The sequence below is a fragment of the Pelodiscus sinensis genome, chromosome 7 (genome assembly GCF_052426305.1).
Source record: "Pelodiscus sinensis isolate ZL-2025 chromosome 7, ASM5242630v1, whole genome shotgun sequence".
NCBI classification, from domain to species: domain Eukaryota; kingdom Metazoa; phylum Chordata; order Testudines; family Trionychidae; genus Pelodiscus; species Pelodiscus sinensis.
In genome coordinates this window covers 18,610,096-18,634,725 of record NC_143058.1, presented here as the reverse complement: position 1 = coordinate 18,634,725, position 24,630 = coordinate 18,610,096, and the positions used below count along the sequence as shown (strand labels likewise).

The 24,630-nt window shown below is 39.8% G+C and overlaps 1 protein-coding gene across 4 annotated transcripts in view; it reads right to left on the bottom strand.

The window, feature by feature from the left end:
• Positions 1–1,421: 1,421 nt before the first annotated feature.
• MGAT5 (alpha-1,6-mannosylglycoprotein 6-beta-N-acetylglucosaminyltransferase) overlaps positions 1,422–24,630 on the bottom strand; it is a 269,340-nt gene continuing 246,131 nt past the window's right edge. For all 4 annotated transcript variants that reach the window (XM_075933279.2, XM_075933275.2, XM_075933276.2 and 1 more), the window contains 5 exons: positions 20,484–20,600; positions 19,575–19,649; positions 13,114–13,271; positions 8,103–8,746; positions 1,422–6,440 (listed from right to left, as the gene is read on the bottom strand). In XM_075933279.2, coding sequence (XP_075789394.1) covers positions 8,548–8,746; positions 13,114–13,271; positions 19,575–19,649; positions 20,484–20,600 — 549 coding nt within the window. In that variant the 3' untranslated portion in view covers positions 1,422–6,440; positions 8,103–8,547. The remainder of the gene's footprint in view (positions 6,441–8,102; positions 8,747–13,113; positions 13,272–19,574; positions 19,650–20,483; positions 20,601–24,630) is intronic.

Here is a 24,630-nt window from a genome sequence, read left to right as displayed (position 1 = left end):
TGTATCTTTAGTGACATGTCGCAACCAAAGCTTTTGTATGCCTTTAGGAGGTTTTCTACCAACAACCTGTAGTTGTCTGCCTTGTTGTTTCCGAGAAAATTTATTGCCACTAACTGGAAGGCTTTCCATGCCGTCTTTTCCTTGCCACGCAGTGCATGGTCAAATGCATCATCTCGAAGAAGTTCACGAATCTGAGGACCAACAAAGACACCTTCCTTTATCTTAGCTTCACTTCACCTTGAAAATTTTCCACAGAGGTACTCGAAAGCTGCTTGTGTTTTGTCCATGGCCTTGACAAAGTTCTTCATCAGACCCAGCTTGATGTGTAATGGTGGTAACAAAATCTTCCTTGATTCAACAAGTGGTGGATGCTGAACACTTTTCCTCCCAGGCTCCAATGACTGTCTGAGTGGCCAATCTATCTTGATGTAGTGGGAATCTCTTGCACGACTATCCCATTTGCAGAGAAAACAGCAGTACTTTGTGTATCCAGTCTGCAGACCAAGCAAGAGAGCAACTACCTTCAAATCACCGCAAAGCTGCCATTGATGTTGGTCATAGTTTATGCACCTCAAAAGTTGTTTCATGTTGTCATAGGTTTCCTTCATATGGACTGCATGACCACCTGGAATTGATGGGGAAACATTGCCATTATGCAGGAAAACATCCATGATTTCTAGGAATAACATGATGCAATTCATATCATGTATGATGCAATACCAGCTTCAGATTGCATCATTCATTGTGTTGCCTAAAAAGCAAGTACTATCCAAACCCTGTCAGATTTATTCATAGATCCAGGCAAAGATGTATTTTAGTCATTTATGGTTTAAATTGAGATCCTTTCCCTTTATAACTCACTTATCCTCTGTCATTCGCAAGCCAAGGGTCGTATATACTGACCCAATAGCATATCTTGAAAACTAGAGCCAATCAACAATTTTAAGTATCATTTTCGTTCTCAGTGACCCAGAATTAGTAAAGTTTGAATACATTTATTTCAGAAGCATTTTGGCTGGAGAGCAGTGCTACCTGCCATACTAGTCTCTTAAAGCCACAGCAACTCCATGCCATGTGTAATAGAAATCCTTCAAGAAACAAGGATATTGAGCCGCTAATGTGCTGTCTTCAAATGAAAACTCATCTTCCCAATACGTATTTTAGTTTGTTTTACATGAATTAAAAACACCCAGATTTCATACCCCCCCACCAAACAACAAATACTTCATGTAAAGAATTAGCTCCCTAGATGTTATCAGCCATGATCCATTTAGATAGAATTATTTGCTGCTGCTTAAACACCTCTGAATAGAGGGCTTCATGACAGAAACAGACACACCTCTAATCGTTGCAATGCAAATCATACTGCTGTGCAATTGGTGGAATTCCCATTTAAGCACATATACAACAACAAATCCAAATCACACAAGAAAAAGTTTATTGAAAAATAAAGTTCTCCCTAGTTCTCTCTACAACAGCAAAAACAAAGCATAGTTCTATGCCATTGAAATACACATTCAGACATATACATATTTTTAAAGAATCCCATCCTAACGAATTTCAATAATTAGATAATATGTTACCAGCCATTGCAACTTGTACTATGTGAATCAAACTGTTTGAACCTGATATAGTGGAACACAGTCATTTAGAAAAGCAAAGAACTTAAACGTCAAGAGAAAGTTAACACCTCCCCCTCCCCCCGGGAAAAAAAAAACAACTTAAAAGACTAACCCTGACGTTCTTGTACATATTCAAACCCTGCACTGACTTCAAAATTTTCCTTGAACAAAGAGCAGAATTAGGACCTTAAAAACTCAAAATACGTTATTATACTTTATATATCCCCCCCCTCCCCATTTTCTTGATTAGCTTTTGAATCTTCCAGGTAACATTTCTGATCCTATTAATGCCCTTTGCCATTTTTACATAGATTGGGGCTATCCATTTGTTCTTACTGCATTTCCTTGTTCCTTGCTCTTTTTCTTAGGGAGAGCAAACTAAGGTGGTTACTTTCTTTTATGGTCTCCAGAATCAATCCTTACAGCAAAAAGTTTGTTAAGGAATGCAGCAAATTAATTCCTTGTATAAGCCTACTAGAAGCTAATGAAGTGGCAGCAGGGATGAATTTGAGCCTATGCTTTTTGTGCTCTTATAAGGCTTGATCTTGGGTGCTGCTCTCTCTATCTTGATCTAGCATTTAATGTCTTAAGCTTTCAGCAAATGGGTAGGCCCAATCAACTCAATGAAGATATTCACATGCTTAAGACTAAGGCCATGATTTGTTGGATCAAAGCCAGAATGTCCAGTATCTTGGAAGACTGAACTCTTGATGCAATGCCAGGGGAGGATTGGAGTGGATTTGGCATGGTGATTTCTAACAGTGACCCCCGAGAGCTAACTCCTCCAGTGTCATGCTAACCTCTCCCTCTCACAGAACTCAATGGACACACTGCCATTAACTTCAGTCAGAAGGAGACTGGGTGCACAATATTGCGATGTTGCAGCATGCACTCTACAAGCCTAAGGAACTAGTACACAAGTAGCTTTCCTCATTTCTAGAGGACAGTTTAATGCTGTTGAACACACAGTGTCAATCTAGACCATGCCTAGTATTAATTTCTCCTTGCAGACAGCAGAGGGAAGGCCATTACAGATTTTACAGCAAGTGAATTTTTAAAGCTGTTTTTCTATTTGGAATGTTAAGGTTATTCCTATTTTTATTATAGCGTCAAGCAGAGCAAATACTGTATTTTTAGCTATTTGACAATGTCACATTCATTTAATTAATGTTGCTTTCTTGAACGGTTGGAGTGGGTGTGCTGACTCAAAATACTATTGCTGTATTAGCATTAAAGGACTTTAAATTAAAAGTAAGCCATGTAGAGCCATAAATAAGAGATTTGTGGCGACTGAACTGTGTTAAGACATTTACCTTTGTGCACAAGCATAGGACTGATAACTTAATGCAAGAAGACATCCTAGCTTCAGCCATTTGATTTGCAACACATTGCCTACATTCATGCTCAGTAACCAGTTTGCTGATCTTGCTTATACATTCTTGTTCTATTAGATATTGCTATATTCAAATTGAAAACATTTTGCTATAAAGCCGTTTAAAATATGAAGCAAAAGATTTGTTTAAACAACATTTAAGAGCAATATTTTGCAATGTTGGATTTACAGCAACAACAATATATTTATATAAGTTTCCTGAGCCCTCCCTGTACATATTCCAAGCAGACAGATGCCATTGATTGGTTCTGCCCCAAAGATAATGGGACAAAGGAGTACTAGAAGTGGATGAAGCTCTACTAATCAAGAGCCACAAGCGAAGAGGGGTTGGCATCACAAAGCCCTGGCCATGACAACAAACCTAGTACATCTAAATAAAATCAGAGCTACAGCAATGACTCATCACTCATTCCCCACTAAAGACTGGCATAATTAGGAATCTGTTTTTATTTATAAACTGAACCGCCCCCCTTAATGGATATTTAGATGAAACTTCAACCTATTTAAAATATTAAATTATATACATTGTAAAATAAATAAGATGTCAAAGCAGTAAGATACATCACAGAAATGAACTATTCAGAGCCATTCATTACTGACAGATACAGGAGAGAGCTATCATTGATAAAAGTAACTTAAAAGTAACTTATCCCATTAGAATAAGACCCTTTAATCAAACCGTGACACCTCTTCATTAAAGGAAGTATTTTGATGGGAACCAAATTGGGCCCTAATCACACTGAGAGGCAATATAACTGAGAAGGCAGTTTGGGCTTGTAAACATTAAAAACACAACTGTAAGCTTTTAAATCATTTATATAACTTGGGGAAGCCAGCCATGAAACACTAGCAGTTATGCAGCACTGTAATGTGCATTTTCAACGTGGAGTACAAGCTAATATCCTCTCTTCACTATGCTGAGGTACACAAGCATGATAGATATGAGCAGCTTTAATGTATAAAGGTAAACAAATTACCCAAATTTTCCATTTGAAGTCAATGGAAGTGTGAGGGCTAAGTCCCCTGAAAAAAAAAATCAGGTAATAAATGATCCACATAATGATACAAAGGTCAGTGATGGAGCTGCAAATGGAGACTACGAGTTTCTGGTCCCTATTTCCAACATCAGTCTATTAGATCATGCTACTTTCTCACTGAAATTTGATCATAAGTTATTCAAAATCTTTTTTCTACATTTTTAATTTTCCAAAAGACTGTCAGGTGCTAAGTATCCTTTCAATTATGGACTAACTGCATGTAAATACCCATGAAAAGCAAAAGATACCCATGAAAAAGTAAGGCCCTTTTCTTAAACCCTAAAATCAGTGTTCCATTATACTTGTTCAGACAGTGCTCACATTCTAAAATCCTCCCCAAAATAAAAAAGGCACGTGAACATTAAATATTTGCAGAAGTAACTTAATCTGACATTAAGAAAAATACATAATTATAACTAATAAATTACAAAAAGAAAAACAAAGAGACACAACCATAAAGAAAACGTAGCCAAATATGCAAAAAGCTTATCTAGTTACACATGTGCAAATCAAATTGCATATATGAAATAAATGAGGTTTTTATTGGCATTTTTAAACAGTGTGTATTTACCAACTTTACTTTTCAAAGGCAAGCCTTTTACGTTAACTTTAATAAATTATGTAAATTATTTTCTCAAGTTTTCTAATCTCATAGGAATAAGATTTTCAAAAAATCAGGTCACATATAAAAATACAAAAGTTTAAAACAAAAAAAATTGATTTATGACGGATATGTTTAGGAGCTTATAATTGTTATACTTCAGATTTGACACACCTGATTTCCATCAATTACAGGCCAGTGTATCCAAAATTCATTCTTGCCAAAACCTGAAGTCTGAATAAGGATGCTGCGAGTTTCAGTGAGAACAAAATAAAATACATACATTAATACAATACCATTTTATAATCATTCTTTTACAAAGTCATCATCCAAGTGCAGTTTGTGGACTATACATTTAAGTAAGAGGGTAAAGCAGGCTCGGCCAAAGAGCGTGTAGGGCCCAAGGCAGCATGCTGAGCTGCACAGCCTCGCGGCTCCCAGCCAGGTGGGTGGGGCGGGGAGCTGGGCAGTGCAAGGCCCTGAATGTGCGAAGCCATGAGGCCCTAGGCAACCGCCTCGCTCGCTTTGCCCAAAGGCCAGGCCTGGAGTAAAGACTTTGTTAATTATGGAGTTCCTGACACAGAAGATCGTGTCCACATTTTAGAAATAAATAGGGAACAATTTAGTTCAATAATTCTAGTGAACGATTCATAACATCGAAAATAATCCCCTGTGCTTACTTGCAGAATGGAGTGTTCAGTTGTACAAGAAGAACCCACTTGCTTATAAATGTAAAGAACATCATCATAGAAAAAACAAAATGAAGTATCAGATTTAGTAAATCACTCAATTTAAACGTTGATAGCAACTTCAGGTTTTTTCCATCCAAGAAAAGGCAAGCAAAGCAGGATTTGAAAACAAAGAATATCCATATGCAGAATATAAGAAAAGTTCTTCCCCATGATCTGACATGCTTTTCTCTTTCAAAAAATAAAACAGAAGCTGTACATTGTAAAGAACACTTTTCCTCTTGAAAAGGGAACTCGGCAGCTCCACAGTTTAGATGCAACAACAATAAAATAAAGCCCTTGGAAAATGTCTTCTATTGGACTGGACTTTTAAAGGGAACAGCAAAATTCCCAAAATTCTCTGAGAGCATGATGTAGTCCAACTGATTATTCCCTCCCTCCCCCCTAAAAAAATTCCCATTGAATTCTGCTATTGAACGGAGCTTATCCATTTTCTCCCTTTCTCTCTTCCTCTAATACACAGTAACTCAATACAGTAGCTTAGAAATAAACATACATACTATAGAGATCATAACTCCCCCTGCTGTGGTAAAGACAGCACTGGCAGCACTGTATTATTGAACAATACAGTGCAGCAGAGATAGCAGTATCAACAAACTAGCAGAAATCCTTTATCTTCACTTTTTAGAGGCAAAACAAATTGTATTATGCCATGTGTGCCATACAATGGATAAGCAACAAGCAAATGTGTATTTACAGCTTAGTGCCTTTTTATACAAAAACAGCAAATATTTTCTAATAGTTATATTACAATAGGCAATGGTGCTTTGGATTGTTTAAGCACACACGCACAAAGTCTTTATTGCCAATGTACTGATGTGATGTTCCAGCTAACTTAAGTTTCTGACTACAGAAACTCAGACTATATCACTAAAAGGTAGATTCTGTTGTCACCAATAAGTTAATGCCAGAAATAAGCCCAAATTGGTGCCCAGAGTTTCTTGAAAGCCTGGGATTCTACTGGTTGCACTCTTATCATATGTACAGAAATATGGAGAACACCTACAATGAACAGTTGATGCACCTCAGATTCCAATCCTTAAAAAAAAAGAAAAAGAAAAAGGCTAAGTATTAGAGTTCCCTGGATATTAAAAAAACCAAAACATCCATGCTGACTGAGGGAATGCTTAGAATACTTCAACTATTCAATTTCTTTTCATACAAAACTATGCCTAATATTATTATCCAATTATGTTCCATTTTTGCAGAATTACTGTAATTACTGAAGCTTTATTATTATTACATCCCAGTTACTATGCTGCACAGGCACCTGCCATATATACTTTCTGGATACTGAATAATCATTTAGACACCGATTTCTATCTAGTCTGCAGTACTATTTACCTTGTGTAACAAAATAGGAGTGTGGAATTAGGGATTTAAATGCACTTGAAATAAACAAGTTAATTATATTGAGTTGGAAACTGAACTTCTACTTCTCTGTTAACACCTTGTGATAATGTGTCTGACAGTTTCAGTCATGTTTCCCTTATTTGATCTTTGGTAGGTCAAGAGAGACTTTAATACTCACACAGATAATGAATAATGGGTATAGAAGAATGAGTAAACCTGATATATTCTAGAGGAAAAATATTAAAGTGCCTATATTTTTGTAATTGGAGAGACTGGATAGCACTGGTTAAATCTCCAAAAAGGAAAATAAAAAATCAACTGAGGCTTTTTCAGTTATGTCTGAGACATACCCAAATTTTAAACCTGCAAACTATGGCAGTTTTCATATCCTACTGCAGACTACGCCATTCATTTCCCTCTAATTTAACATAACATTTCCCAGCCATGAACAATGCTTTCAAACATGTTAGCTTGTGCTGCAAAAAAGTAGAAATTTACTCTTAAAAAAAGAGATACATGTTACTATTTAAAAAGATTTAGTTCACGTTCTAAACAAGTCAAGTCTGAATTCCAATTCAAACTTTTGGTAATAAATTGTAGTTTTTAAATACATCACCGGCCTGCCTCTTAAAAGAGAAAAAGGATAAAGAATCCAGAAAAGCTATCAACAATATTCTTCTTAAGAAGTTTTCCTTCTCTCATAATTGCTCTTTAAAATATCTTCCTCTTCAAAAGCAGAGCTAGTTATCAAGACAGTTCACATTCCTATGATACAATAATTATAGTTAGCAGATCCTTTCTCCACCTTGCAGTAATGTTTTAACTACGGTAAGGTACAGTGAACTGAGGATCCGACAATATTGCTCAAATGATGCAGAATACTTTTTGCTTCACACAGTACTTTAAATAGGCAGACTACAACAGAAGCACAGGAAGATTCCAAGGATCACTCTTAAATAGACCCAGTAAACTGAGACAAGTCCATTATTAAATGGCCGTATGCTTCCATGGCTGTTCCACACCAGAGCATACCATAATCAATCAGTTGTCAAGAAACAGCAGGATTCTTACAAATTGGCAGCAACCAATCCTCACGTTCCTAGAGCTGCCTGTTTAGAGTGCTCTGGTACAGTAGCTATAATGCAGACGATACCTGGTAGCATATGAGTATTTTAAAAAGGACTGCGAACCCGCAGCTATGTATTGTTATTTGAGTTATCTTATAGTTCCAAGTTCTTGTGTAATGCACCATTTTGTAGCCATTCAAGCTGTTGCAGCACTCAAAATAGTGCCCCAGTAATAATTGTAGTCCTCTCCCCCAACTCATAAGCACATTCCCCCACCCACCTCATTTTGTACTGGAATGATGTTCAGACTCTTAGCTGATGATGATGGGATGTTTTTAACCTGTTAACAAAAATAGAAAACACTTGATTCACACACACACACACACACACACACACACACTAACAACAAAAAACGTTTGATGTGTCTGGGAATTTTCTACAAACTGTTCTTCGCAATGATCTTCGAATTGTTACAAAGCATGGAACTTAATTTCTCTTTTCCTTGAGCAGATGGAAGATTTCAAAGAGCTCCACCGCATATGTTCATTTAGAAAAAAAGTAAAAACCATTTAGATGTTCGTTCTGAATCCCTCCTCTCAAAGTATTCTGCTTGGCAGCATTTTCTCAGCCTGCAGCAAGACCCTGGACAAAAGTGCAGGAAGTATAAGTAGTTCTCTCTCAAAACCATTGTGTGTGTCCCCAAACAAAGGAAGGTGCTGCTGCTGCTATAGACAATCTTTACAAAGTGCAACCTGTCCCTTATTATAGTCTCTGCAGGGGCAGATTCGTTTGTGGTTTGGATGGGATCCCGCACAGCTGAACAGCAAAAGATCACCCTGAAAAATGCAGTGTTTCTTATATTCATCAAAAGATGGGACGACGATGTCATTTGCAGATTCAACCGTATGACATTCCACATTATACCTATAAAGCAAGACACATTTGTCTAAGTCACATGACCATCTTTCATTTATAGCAATCCAAGTAAATAATTTTCACTCTTAAGCAGAGATGTCGATGTGGAGATGACTACACGATTAACTAGCTAATTTTGTCGACTACAGCCCCCTTCCTTCCACCCCTCCCCCCCGACTCTGCTGCCTCTGAATCAAAGGCAGCAAACTGTGAGGGAGGTGGGAACTGGTACCCGTGGAGAGCTGGCTTAAAAGCTCTAGCATCTCACAGAGCAGCCTCTGTCCACGGTGAGCCTGGGCCCACTGCAGACAGAGGCTGCTCTGTGGCAGCAGTCCCTGTCTATGGGGCTCCAAGCCCCGTGTTGATAGGGATTGCTGCTGTGGAGCAGACTCCTTCCGCGGGAGCCTGGACGCCCACGGACAAGGGCTGCTGCCACCCTGCACTGCTGCCTCTGATACAGAGGCAGCAGTGCAAGGTGACAGGGAGCTGCCCAGGAGTGGGCCAAGAGCATAGTGACTGCCGGATCCACCTCCGGGGACTACTGAAGAGTTGTGTAACCGTTAAATTTGATGCAGTTACACAACTATTCAATTACACACTATCTACAGCCCTACTCTTAAGACTACAGCCTTGCCATAAAAAGCTCAAATATACCTGAACTAGAGCAGTAATTAATTCATGCCATATTACACTTCACAACTGCAAACAAACACTCAGCCTAAGAGGGGCCAAACAAAAGTAGCTAATGTAGATCATATAGTGACTGCTGGTTCACAGCAAGATAGAACGTTAATCATGTTACTTTCCAAATTTGCAAAAATAATATAAACCTCTATTCTGCCTATTGGTTCTGGAACATTATCAAGATTTATGATGCTAAGTAGCAACATTCAATGCTTTCATCCCTGGCATTAGGAACACTGGCTCTGTCCTTAAGAAAGTTAAGCTAAACATGTTGCCTATTAAAAACAACAAATTTCAAACTATGTTAAACTGACAACCCTCAGAGTCCTGTAGAAACTGGATTGATTTTGTGATGCATCTCCCTATCTTTTTATTGTACTGAATACTGCAGGTATGGAAGAAGCTAAGATTGGTTTGTTTCATGAAGGGTTTAGAACTTTCTCTAATCTATTGAGAAAAATTATTAAATTGGAAAAACAGCCAAGAATGCAGAGAATACAGAGAATGCAGAGAAAAATCACAATGAAACAGAGAATCAAACAATATAATTTTTCATCTTGTAGCATGAATTGGAAGACATTCGATCTAACATCTTTCTAGAAAACTTATTTGATTTTGGCTGCTCTCTCTAGTTCTCCATTTCTCGCTCTCTATCTGGGGCCTTGTCTACACTGGCATGTTTTGTCACCAAAACCTGCATTTTGGCAACAAAACAGTGAGTGTGTTTACACTACAATATGATTGTTGAGAAAAACACCCAATTTGGCGAGAGACTTTGGTGTTTTCCCCTCCCTTTATTGTCGACAAAGAGCCAGTGTGGACTCTGCTGTTTGTTTTGTCAAGAGAAGTGGCTTCTGCCAGTATCCCACAATATCTGTCCTGGTGGCTGTGCTCAGTGTTTTGTGATCTCTGCTGCCTTGCAGGCACGGACACTTGCCCTTTCAAAGACTCAGAAAGTATCTGACAGCAGAGTGAGCTGCTCCATTTGGGGAACAAAACAAATCATTTCAATGCTTCTGTTCCGCTGCCTCAGCCGGAGGGGCTTGAGAGACTGCTGTGCTACTTTGATATTCCTTAGCTCAGAGATCTTGCAAAGCTATGCGCGAATCCCAAGCAGCGCAGGGACCAAGCTCTCCCTTCCCACAACACTGCACTGTGGGTGCTTAGGCACAATGTTTTTCCTCTATCTGTGGACAGGGGAGTTAGCAATATGGCTATGAAATTGACAATGGGAGGTAGAAAAAATGATTTTGTCCACTTTCACTTTTGGTGACTTTTGCACGTCAACAGTTCTTTTGTCACCAAACCTTCCCAGTGTAGAGACAATCTTATTTTTGCTACAGCCTTCTCTGGACATGACATATCATTACTTTATCTCCTCCTTATAGATTATACTAGCTAAGAAATGCCCTCAACAATTTGTTATTGTCAGGTAAAATACCATACCCTAAGATGGGCATTTTTTCTGCTCAGTAATTTCAAATAAGTTTAGCGTTGTACATTCCTACTATCCCAATGTAATTATCTTTTCGTGTCACTATTAGAAGGCTCGCTCTCTAGAGGACAACAGAGCTTTTAAAGTTTATTTCTGACTTTACATCCTTAGAGCAAACCACTGTCTTTTTACTTAGTCCACAAAATCATCATAAGTATTAACATGATTTTTTCAGTTTGTTTTTGGCAATACATAATTTAGATGCAGGCTCCTTTCCAATTAATGTGACCAGAAATTTCTGGCATAGGGTCATTTGTCTACATAGGGCCTTTCTCATTATATTTTATCATGTTTGGGGGGAGGGGGGAGTTTGAATTCTTTTATTTCATGTCATATTGATTGGCACCTGATGTATGAAACAGGAAAAGGCTTGGATGGTATTCATTTAGCAATAACCTGCACCCCTTCCTGTACTTCCATTCCCTGCCCTAGGTCACAATCCAGCTCCCTGCACCCCAATCGAGTGACCCAGGTCACAACTGCCTCCTTCACCCAAACTCCCTCCCCTACCCCAAACTCCCTTCTGCATCCAACCTCCATCCTGGACCTCATGGAATATCATGGAAGAGTGCAGCCCTCTACTGCTTTCCAAATTCTTGGCGTGACCCCCACATCAAAAATTATTGCCCATCATTGGCATAGCAGCTGTCTCTTTGCTGCAATACACACCACAGCAGCTGTCCCCTTCTCTGTAAGCTGCACTGACTAGCAGATCACTGAAGGAAGGCTGACCTCATCTTCCGTCATCTGGGGTAGAGGCCACAAACAATTGGGGCTGAAAGGAGAACTGGAGAGAGGAATGGGGAGGAATAGAGGGGTAAGGATTCAGCTGGGTAGAGACTTTATGGCAGGGGTGGCTAAACTTATAGACTGTCTGAGCTACATATGATAATCTTTGCAAGTTTGAAAGTCAGGAGCACCTTCTGGGAACTGGGGTTTCATGTGGGGTTTGGAGCTTCAGCCCTGCTCCTGCTGAATCCCAAACCCCAGCAAGTGCCTCTGGTGGGGCTGAAGCCCCGAGACCCTTTCTCCACAGGACAAAAGCTCCATGATCTTCCCACCCCATTTGGTAGGTGCAGAAGTGTAGGGAAAGATATGTGGGGCAGGGGGAGAAGACGAGAGCCATATTTAAACAGTTAAAGAGCCTCCCTGATCCATGACAAAGGAGAAAGAGGAGATAGGAAGACACTCATTTGTAGGTGAAAACAGAGAAAGGGAGGCAGGCAGACCCTAGGCAAAAAGTGGCTAAAAAATTTGCCAATAATTATTGTTTAGTGGATCATTTTCTTTGTTAAAATGATGGCCTATATGAGCTTGATTTTCTCCTAAGTAACTGAGCAGTATAAGACAGTACATTTCTGGGGTGCCAGGCTGGGAGTAGGGATATGTGGGGGTTGGCCCTATATAGAATTCAAGAGTGGCTGGACACAGCATTCTTGTATAGGCTTGGAGTGACTTGCATGCCACAGGCTGAGGTAAGTGGGCAGGGTGGCAGCTCACACAGCAAGGCAAGGCATAGCACACCCAAACTGGAGAATTAAGGGGGCAAAACTGTCCTATGATGTAGGGGAATATTGCTAACTACCCTATAAACAGAAACAAAGTGATCAAAAAGCCTCTCTCAAATTATTTACAAGAAAATTATATACTAAGAAAAAACTTTCAAATAAAGATCAAATGACTAGAAGAGAAGCTCCAGACACAAAGTTCTGACCCAGGCTATGCAGCAGTAAGGAGGCTGTAGATCTACTCTGCCCCTTATATCCTTTCTACATAACCCAAGGAGAGCAGGGGAATATGCGGAGTGGATTCATGGAATCTGCTTGCGAGAATACTCTGCCTCCAGGTGCATGAAGCACATGTGGTATCCCCAGTGGTAAACATACAGGGACCAGCACTCAAAGAAGAAATACTCAGATTTCAAATGGTTACAACAGTTTTAAACTTAAACTTTGCATTTTAACCTACTGTATTTAAATTAGAATGCTTACTACTGTTAACTAGCATTTATATTAGAAACTATTTTAAGGCAGCAAAGTAACAAATTTAAGATTTATTTTACTAATTTTAGCTCAGCTTTTAAGGAGTTGAAAACTTGAGCACTCTATATTATAGCTACATTAGCATTATCCCCTTCCCATAGAATTTATTATATGTAAAGGTATCCAATTATATTTCCACACTCCTCAATACTTACTTCAGCAGATCCTTGTCTTTGTTAAGATGCTGGAAGAAGGATGGCTCACAGATGAGCTGGTTTTCCTGACATACTTGTTTACATGATTTTCCAGGTTCAGTAATTTTTACCTGAAGTGCACTTAATGGTGGCCACATCACCTGCCCATGGCAGAAATCCTGCAGACACAAAATGTACTGTATTAAACCTACAGCCTTTGAATAAACATCAGTGGTTAGGAATATAGCAAAGGTAATTAAAAGTGTAGAAACTTTTTTTTTGGCAGTGAGACCACCTTACTTGTAGTCAGCTGATCAATTGAGAAGAATATGAGCTTTAACAAGGGGGATTATCACAATGAATCTCCAAACAAAAAATTAACACCAGCCAGTACGAAATGCTTCAGAAGCTGCAAAAAGTGCTGTTTTTCCTCCAACATGAAATTTCTTTCTTTTTCGACAATAGTGTTGCCTTATGCCCTGAAGCAGGATGGCTTACATGTCTCATTTATGTAAACATCAGATTAAATGTGATTATAGATGTTCTCTTTAGTCACACATTTAATCCATTTTTGATTCTCTCTTTGCTTCAGTGATACCTTGTGGCAATGTTTTAGTGCTAAACAAGAATTACTGTTAGAATGACATAGTTACCGCCAGAAAATCCTGATAGAGAATGGTTCCAAAAACTGATTACGCATCCTCTATGGAAAGTTCCCACGTGCAAATATCTGCTTCAACTTGCTCCTTCCCAAATACTTAGCCACAGAGTTAGTGACACTTATATAAAGACTGAGTTTGATATGTTATGTACCATCTCTCTAGACTAGAGCGCAAACATTCATGGAATTTGTTCCTGTTTCCCAGTGGAACTACTGATGACACAACACCCACATCGGTACTGACTATGAACAATGTGAATTCTCATATGTGGTTCTTGATGAGAAGGGAAATTTGGGATTTTGTTCTAAGTGCATTTTTGGTTATTTTTTCCCTCATTTACAATAAGTTCTCATACACAACTGGCAAAGTATTAGAAGTTTATTTACAATTACTGTAAATTTTAGTAAGCTCATATCTTTGAAGAATCCATGTTATTGGCTAGTTCTTCAATCTCCCCCCGAATTCCCATAAAAGTTGGGGTCAAATAAATAAGTTCAAATCTAGTTGTCAAATCTAGGCTGATTTAGTACCAGCAGCAGAAGGCATTTGAGTCTTCCGGGACAGACTCAGAGAATTTGAAAGGATCATGTAGTCTGACCTCCTGCACATTGCAGGTCACCTACCCACTCCAGTAGCAGACCCCTAACTTCTGGCTGAGTTACTGAAATCCTCAAATCATGATTTAAAGCCTTCAAGCTACAGTGCCCCACCATTTACACTAATTTAAACCCATTTACACTAATTTAAACTACAAGTGACATGGGCCCCATTCTGCAAAGGAAGGAGAAAATCTCCAGGGTCTCTGCCAATCTGACCCAGGGGAAAATTCTTGCCTGACCCTCAATACAGTGATTAGTTAGACTCCGAGCACGTGGGAAAGATCTAGCCGCCAGACAACTGGAAAAGACTCTGTAGTAACGCCACGGACTCATCTAGTGTTCCATCACCAGCCATTGCAGATACTGCCTAGGGAGGTTCTGGAATCTCCGTCATTGGAGGTTTCTAAGTGCAGGTTAGACAGTACCTATAGGAGATGGTATAAATGACAGTCATGCCTTGAATGCAGGGGACTGGAGTAAAAGACCTTCTGAGGTCCCTTCCAGTCCTATGTTTCTATGATTTACTGCTGGCAGTCTCATCATACTCCTCCTCCTCCTCCTCCCCTCCCCACAAACTTTATCAAGCTCATTCTTGAAGCCAATTATGTTGTTTGTTCCCACTGCTCCTGTTGGAAGATTGTTCCAGAATTTCACTCCCCTGATATTTAGAAACCTTAGTCTAATTTCAAAACTAAACTTGTTAATGGCCAACTGATATCCATTTGTTTTTGTGTCTACACTGATGCTTATCTTAAATAGCTCCTCTCCTTCCCTGCTATTTAGCTCTCTGATACATCTATAGACAGCAATCATATCTCCCCACCTTTTGGTTAGGTAAACAAGTCAAGCTCTTTGAGTCTCCTCTTGTAAAATGTAAGTTTTCCATTCCTCGGACCTGCCACTCTCTAAACCTACTCCAGTTTAAGTTCCTCTTTCTTAAACATAGAAGACTAGAACTGCCTACACTATTTCAGATGAGGTCTCAGCAGTGCCTTTTATTGTGTCCTAACACTTCTTTACTGGAAACGCCTTGCCTGATGCATCCTAGAACTGCACTATACTTTTTCACAACCACATCACACTGGTGGCTCAATGAGTTTTGCTGACAGCACCCATGAAAAGAGGGTCATTTTATTTTGGTGCTTCAGTGTGGATTTAGAAGCCTGATTTTAGGACTAAGGAGATAACTTCCATTATTTCTGTGATCGACTGACACACCTAGACCTCTCCTGCTCTGCACTTCCAATTCAAGAGCCCTCAGCTTGTTGCAGAAATTCTTGTTTAGACTCTAAATGCATGACTTACATTTTGCACAGTTACATTTCATCCCATTTCTATTACTCCAGTTTATAAAGTTGTCCAGATAATCTTGTATGATATTCCAGTTCTCCTCCATATTGGTAATACCCCCCAATTTTGTGTCATTCACACATTTTATTAGCATGCTCATTAGGGATGTTAAATTTACATTAACTAATTGAATTGGCATTGACTATTTGATTAGTCGATAAGGGCTCATTTGCCTTTGAAGTGTAGCAACAAACCCAGGGCCATTGCTACATTTCATAGGCGAAAGATCTGTGAGGAGCATGGGGGCCAGCAGGGAGACTCAAGCAGTTCCCCACTAGCCTCATGCTCCCCACAGCGTTTCAAAGCGGCAGAACCGCATGACACATTGTAGTTTCCTCTTTAACTTGTTCCTTATCCACCTTTCAATTCTCATATTAATCCCATCTTCTCCAATGTAACTAATAATTTCCCATGTAGAACTATAATTGAAGTCCAAGTAGATTTGATCTACCTCATTTTATTTGTCTAAAAAAAACCCCAGTTACCTTCTCAAAAGAGGAGATCTGGTTTGTATGGCATGAGCTACCTTTTATACATCCATATTGTATTTTATTCCAATTACCATTCACTCTATGTCCTTAACTACTTTCTTTTTCAAAATTTGTTCCAAGCCCATTTTCCCCCTTTCTTAAAAATAGGAACTATGCTATGAATTCTCCAGTCATTGGGTATAACCCCTGAGTTTACAGATGCATTAAAAATCTTTGCTACTGGTCTTGCAATTTAATGTGCTAATTCCTATAATATTCTTGGTTGTGAATACAGGCAGTCCCCGACTTACGTCGGATCCGACTTATGTCGGATCCGCACTTACGAACGGGGCTTTCTCGCCCCGGAGGTCGAGGTGGCGGATTGCTACCTGCGAGCTCCGGGGTGCGAGAGCCCCGTTCGTAAGCTGCTCCGGCGCCCCTGGTCTGCTGGAGACGGTCTCCAGCAGACCAGGGGCACCGGGCGGGTTCCCGCGCTTCTGAGGCTTTGCCAGAGCAAAGCCTCAGAAGCGCGGGAACCCGCCGGGGCTGCGGCTTCAGTCCCGGTGCCTGTGGTCTGCTGGGGACCGTCCCCAGCAGACCACAGGCACCGGGACTGAAGCTGCAGCCATGGCGGTGTCCCGCGCCTCTGAGACTTTGCCAGAGCAAAGCCTCAGAGGCGCGGCACCCCGCTGCCGCTGCGGCTCTGCTCCCCGTGTCCCTGGTCTGCTGGGGGGGGCGCAGCTAGTGTGCCCCCCCCCCCCAGCAGACCAGGCTTTTGTTTTGGACCCTGGGGCAAAGCAGCTGGGGCGCTGCCGATTGGTCCTGCAGCGCCGCTCTGGGCACTACTGGACCAACCCGGCAGCACCCCAGCTGCTCTGCCCCAGGTCCTGATTCAGCCGCTGCTGGTCAGTTTCAGCAGCGGCTGATTCAGGACGCCTGGGGCACAGCAGATGGGATGCTGCTGGGTTGGTCCAGTAGCACCGAGGAGCGGCGCTACTGGAGCAACCCAGCAGCACCCCAGCTGCTCTGCCCCAGGCGTCCCCAAGTCAGCTTCTGCTGAAACTGACCAGCGCTAACTACAGGAAGCCCGAGGCAGAGTTGCTCTGCCCCGGGCTTCCTGGAATCAGCTGCTGATCAGTTTCAGCAGCAGCTGACTTGGGGACGCCTGGGGTTCTTAAGTTGATTCTGTATGTAAGTCAGAACAGGCGGTCAGTTTCAGCAGCGGCTGAATCTAGACGCCAGTTCCGACTTACATACAGATTCAACTTAAGAACAAACCTACAGTCCCTATCTTGTATGTAACCCAGGGACTGCCTGTATAATAAATGGCCACCATCAGCCATACTTTATATTATCTTGAGGTGAAATCCAATATTAGCAACATTACCCTGAGCTAGACTTGTCACAGAAAACTGGTTGATGAAAGGTTCTGTATCTTGTTCACAATCCCAGGAATGAACCCATTTGCCTTGCCTATGGGTAAAATGTCAAAACTTCATAATGTTTATAATGACAAACTATTCCCATAAGGCACAGAATTGCCTTTATACTTTTATACTGCTCAATTTCTTCTTAAACTGGAAACAGTCTACCTTACGAGATTCATTGATTCTATACAGTATTGTGTTTTTGGATCTCTTCACTCTTCCATTGTTAACTTTGATACCCGTAGAAATGTCAGTCTATTAATATGGAGCCTTAAAGGATATATTCCATTTTTCTGTAAATACAACAATAGTTAGCATTGTGGTATTTTTGTTCAAGTTGCAATAATACTTCTTTGAATGTTTTAACTGTGATAAAAGATAAAGACATCACAGTAGACAAGTACTTCGACAATATCTGGATACTACCACTGAAGTCAATGAGAGCAAAAGCTGCTAGGGCTTGTTAGGATCAGGTCCTGGATTAATAGTTGGGTATGTAGCTATACTCAACTACACAAAGTATTCCTAACCTGTTCTCTTGGTCTTCCTCATTCTAGCCCCAGCATCTCAAAACACTGACACCTGTCTTTTAAAAAAGCTTAATGCCCTAAATCAGTGTTTCTCAACCTTTTTTTTTATAAAGTACCCCTTTAAAAAATTATAAGTACCCCCAGTACCTACAGTTTTCAAACACACAATATTTTTTTCTACCATTACAATACATTTGTTTAAACCAACTTAATCGTAGCTAGACAGGTTATGAAATTTTTGGGTGTAAAAACTCCAAAAATAATAAAATGCTGTAAAACTTAACACAAAAATCCAGTTTTCTCCAAATTGCAGTTGTGTTGACGTACCCCTCAGACTTCTCTTGAGTATCCTTAAGGGTACCTGTACCACTTGTTGAGAAATAATGCCCTAAATGATGCAGTGAGCTTTATCAACAGAATGCAGCACAGGTTTATGCAGACTGCAGTTCAGCCTTGATGACTGAAAATGTTTTATGGATATCAGAATCATTCAGATAAATAAAATATCATGGTACTTCATATAGTTGCTTTGTGGAATTCATAACATTTTCCTATTAACAGAAGCAACACGGTATATATGGTGCATAAAGTATGGTGGCTTTCACTAAACAAAAATGATATTGACACAAATTGAAAAGAAAGTTTCACAGGTATAATGGTCCCTATTAACTGAGATTAACACGGTGACTTACATACAAAGCCGCAGTATATAGTAATTATTTCTCCGCAACAACAGTATTAAGTTAATAAGTTAACAATGACTTTCTCATTCAGTGGTTTAGTTTATTTTGTAACCATGAGAGCCAGCAATTTTATTTAAAAAATATCTTTTGAGTATTTTACAAGCTCATTTTGGTATTCCATAATTTAATTTTAAAAGAGCTACATAGACTGATTATCATTATCTTTGATGCAATCTATATGCTTTTAGAAAGACTTTGCTCTGTCATGTGTCCTCGGTCCCATGATGACTTCCTTTATTTTACATATATACCCTATTAAACATTAATTCGAGGGGAGAAAATCCAGATCAGAAAATAATTAAAGATCAAGAACAGTCTAAAAGAGATTTTAGTTATAGACATACACTGCACCAAATGATATTAGCCACTAAATAATAGAACAAAGAGGAAGATTTACAGAACTAGACCTATCAGTTTTCACCCAGCTCTAGTCCTGACACACAGTAAGCACCCTTTGTTAACCGCTACACCACATTCCCATGGTTTCTTTATCATCATACACCAAACCATCACACCAGTAGAATGGTTGCTAGAAGAACTCTTAGCTAAGCCACAAGCCCTGATTTGCATTTGCATTGCAGGTCCATCCAAAATTAAAAACAAAAATTCCCAGGACAAAGAGTTTTAATAATAAAGTGCCCTTTAAAATATAAAGGCTGTGCCTAAGAGAGGTGTATTACATCAACAATGCAAGGTCATACCTGTTTTTCAATGAATGCATTCATCCTTTGTAGCATCCCCTCACATGTAAATTCATAGGGCAAATAAGGTTCAATCTGTTGAAACAGGACAATGTGTTTAAATTCGAATTTTTAAGGGATGATTTTACTGGAAGTGTCCCTGGGGTTAATGTTATGTTGGTGCCTGTGTACTGTTTAATACATTATAGCTTTTGGAGCAAACAAGTGTAAATATAATCATTAACAAATCACTGGTTTGTGCTGTCCTCACTTTCAACTGATTTTTGCTCAAAGGCAATTCTAAAATTGCTCACTGATTGTCTTTGAGGGGATGTTAAATGAGGGAGATTAAGTGTTTACTCAACAGAAACTTATCACAAGATTACTGATCTCATAGTTACCCGTTGTAATTCAGTTTAATTTCCAAATTTAAATAGTACAAAGGGAAATATGATGCTCCTATAATTGGATGCTCTTTGAAGATGTTTTCAGACTGTCTTCTGATTTTTTCAATCCTTACATTAAAAGCTTACTGCAGAAATGGCTTCATAGCTTTTGTGTAATTGCTAATTAATGGGTTCAACTGAGTAAAGTATAGGCCAACTGATTTACTAACATGCACAGAAAACTTACAAAGACTCAACAACAAATCTAGGAACTGGGATTTGGAGTCGCTTGCTAATGCTCCAATCCTTTATGCTAATACACATGCTTAGTTTTATTCATGTGATTCAAGATAAGCGGGTGTGTCAGCATGTGCAGGGTCTAACACTAAATTATGATACTCAGACACCAAAGTGATAGGTGTGGCATAGGACCTCAAAAGGACCTTCCAGATTGCTTAGTTCTATTAATGAAATTAACATTTGATATTAATGTAACAGCAGTAGCTCAGACACCACGTATTGATTACAGAAAATAAATTTTAACCTTTTGATTCAAAATTGCTTTCACTGCATTCTCAACCTCAGAAGGATCATTGATATTCACAGTCCAGACATGAGGCTTTCCAACGTAAACCTCAGCATAGGGATGCTGAGATGTCAACTGAAAGAGAAAAATTAATATACTGGTAAAAATCAAGAATCAAGATACCACAGTCGCCCCCATCACTTGCTTTGAGTGTCAGGGCATAATATACATAGATAATGCAATTACAGAGTTGAAATATAAAGACTGCTTAATTCCTTTTACCTGCTTCTGGTTTCCTATATTTTTCTTGTTACATCCTGTAGGTGAACTTAGTGTACATGATAAGCATAGAGATTACCCATAATTTATCCACACAACAGGTACAGCATAGAAATAGCAGTGGAATGGTTTTTATCCTGCCTTATGTATCATCCTCTTCCATTTTTTTCTCTATAATCTGCACTCTGGGAAATTTCATCTACCTCTATATGATCCACTAACACATTTAGATGAACTACTCCTACATCTCCTTTTCTATCCCAAGCCTTCCATGTGCTATCCATTCCTGCATCTTTTGAAAAATGTCCACCCCTTTGCAATGCAATATCAGTAAAGAAAGCCCTTGCCCATGGTGAAATGCATGAATACTGGGGGCGGTGGGTGTTCCAGACACAAAACAACCACGTTTTCCATATAAAATGATGTAAAGATGCACTATATTAATATTTACATCTAATAATGCAATAAACACGTGTAATATCTAAAATTTTCTGGTATGGGATCATTACTGCTTCAATTTCCTTTTCAACTTTCAGGTTCCATTACGAGAGCGCATTGAAAAGCGTCATCCCTCTGCGTCATGTACTTGGGCTGATGCGGTGCAAAACCACCAATGGCGAGGGCTTCCTGTCCACGCAAACTCTCTCGTCTTCCTCTTTTTCTCATGTAAGCGAGAGAAATGTCTGATTATTACTGGTTGGACCTTTTTGATCCAGCACCCTCGGGACCTGACTGGTCTTGGACAAAGAGATTTGCTGAACCAGGGGAAGTTTCTCCCCTAAGGACCACGCTAAATTGCTGCTCCACAGCCCTGCTGCCTGCGTGGCTGCTGCCTGACCAGCCGTTACTCCACATCTCCCACTGGCTTCACTGTCGCCAGGGTCGGAGCTGCACAGCTGGGGCTGCAGCTAGGGTCAGAGCTCCCTGGCTCTAGCCAGCGCTGGAGCTGCTCAGCTGTTGCTGGCCCCCTGCTACTGCCCAGTTGCTGGGGTCAGATCTCCACACTGTGCCTCCCACCATAAGCTCCTGGATGAGTCCCCACCAGTGTTCCCTCGTAACTACGCAGCAACGCAGTTTCACAGGTGATTAATCAGCCCCGCCCAGTCAGAGTCTCAGGGCTCCCTGCACAGAGCTGACTGACTGGGTGGGGCTGAGGAATCACCCGTGAAGCTGGTCCCTGTTTTGCCCCAGGCACGCTTCTGCTTCCTAGCCAGACTTCCCTATACCTGGACTCTGTGGGCCAGGAACATCTATGGTCCTGCCAGACCAGGGATGAGGCCGAATCAGAGAGTCTCAGTTAAGGGAGATACAACCTGAACTGTGCACATTCGAGTCTGAATTTCTATTGTCAGACTGCTAGCAAGGTTACCGATTAGTGCATACAATATGGAAGATACTATTGCCATGCATCCTCTGGGAGCTGGACTCATTTTACAACCACCCTCTTTAGAAAGGGTGAAATCTCTTAGTCTGTATGGATGCAGGTAGGTATTTTGTCCCCCAATTGGTGGTTGAATCATTATCTTTATTCCTTTGAAATCGTGTATCTGGTATTGTATTATGTGTGTTTTACCTTTGCTGCTTGGTATTTAATAACCAGTTTACAGCCTCATTTGATTTACCTTTGTCTATTCAGATAAGCAGCAATACAAAATTGAATAGGGAAACACAGTCACATAATATTCATCAAAAATTAAAAACATTTTCTCCAGATCATTACATCTGCTAGCCTTGGGCAGGTCTAAAACCCTGAGCTGGAAACGAAAGCCTCTACATTCTATTAAGTGCTCCCCATGTTATCCAATTCTCCAAGTTCAAAAGTTCTGAACTCGTACACAGATGGCACAATTAAATACGACTCTGATCACTCAGAACAAAATCCTGACTCTCCTGAAAATGAGACCGCATGTCATCTCCTGTGTGTATTTTAGAACCTAATTAGTATCTTGTTCACTGCTTGGTAGAAAACAATTAAAATAAATTTTAAAAACTATCAACCAGTCCAAACCAGAACAAATAATTCAGTCAGCATCAATTAGACCATGGCCAGAACTGTCAGCTTGGTACTGAAAGAGACTGCAATGGCATCAAGGTTCCACAGAAGTCAAGAGATGTGGAAGGGTGTCACATTACTGTATTTTAATGTGAGCAGGCAGATCATTGCTGCATCCATTAGTGTGTGTTTACCCCAAATTCAGTGAAAAGTAGGCCATGTGAGATGGCAACTGAAAGCTTATGCTATGCAGATTACATTTTCTATCTATATCAGCTGTTTCCTAATGCACCATGCTTCCCTCATCATCTTTTCAGTTCCTGAAAGCCCATTTCCTATATCAGATCTGCATATGTAAGCTGAACTCAGTATCACACTACTAACACTACTGTTTAAAAGTGATATATTTTTAAAATCTCAGGTTATCAAAATCTCCTGGGTTTCCAGGGCATTCACATCTGAATTTTTGATTACATAAGCTTCTTGGGGCAGGACATATGCCTTTAGCATTAAGTTGTGTTAAAGCATAACGTTAGCACTTAAGAAATAACCTTTACATGTTTCAAAACGTGACTTTTTTTCAAGTAAGTAAATATAATGATTAACAGAGTTTCAGGATTATAACAAGAGATCATCGATTCTTTGTATACCTCAGACTGGCAGATAGTGCAATTAGGGTTGCCAGATGGTTGAACCAAAAATACTGAATGCCCCCCTCCCCTTCCCCCCAAAAAAACCACCAGGGAAAAAATTCAGTTGAAAAAAAAAGGGGGGGTAGGGAGACCAAAGTTGTTGAGCAAAATAAATTAAACAAACAAACAAACAAACAAACAAACAAATAAATAAATACAAATTAAATAATAAAACAGCATTAAAACACCATGGCCCCTTTCAGAGTGAGTGCAGAGTTAGAATAGGGATAGGAACAGGGGAGCGGCTCCCCTTGGTCTTTAGGCTTTTTGCCGGTGGCCATTTTGTGTTCTTGTTCAAGCCAGAACTTAGCTTTCCTGCGGAACCAGGTAAGCATGGAGTCCAGGGGTGAGACGGGGAGAGGGAGGCTGGGCCCAGGTGCTAGGGTTGCCAGGTGTCCGGTATTTTCACCTCCTGGCTGGGAAAAAAAAAAAATCTGAAAATACCAGACATTTTAGATGTCCGATATTTTCTGATTTTTCTTTTTTACCGGACAGGAGGCGAAAATACCGGACTGTCCAGGTCAATACCGGACACCTGGCAACCCTAAGTGCAATTAGCCAGGTCTGGTTTTGAAAACTGTATACCAATAGTGAATCTCCTCAAGCTAGTAGTGTTTAAGCACAGGGGCAACCAGCAATGTTTCACTGTCTTCCAGCTCTTGCGAGGATGTGTTCTGCAGAAATTTTAATAAACTGTCCTGCTGCTGAAATATTGTGACTGACAAGCTCACAGTCAGTCATTCTTGTGGTTCTTCCGTAGTAAGAACCCAGTAATTTTTCCCCTGTAAGAGATGTTAAACACAAAGCTTCCATTTGAAATGTTTTGGGTAGAAAAGTTTTCCCATGGGAAATGTTGAGTCAACATGTTAATTTCATTTAAACATAAAAGTTGCTTTTTCCACTTTCTGGATTTCAGAAAACAAACAAATAAAAAAACTCTTGTTTTTAATTGACATTTCTTTCCAAAATGTCTTTTCAGTTTTTTTAAACAAATGAAGCAAACATTTTAAACCAAAACAAAATGTCCATTCAAAAAAAAAAAAAAAAAAAAAAAAAAAAAAAAAAAACAACACATTTTCATCTCAAATTTTCCTACAGAAAAACTGACATTTCTCAACATCAAAATCAGTTCAGACAAAATTATTTTTTGGCAGCAAAATTTTCCTCATTTTTTTTTACCTCTTCTACCTACATGAAGAGA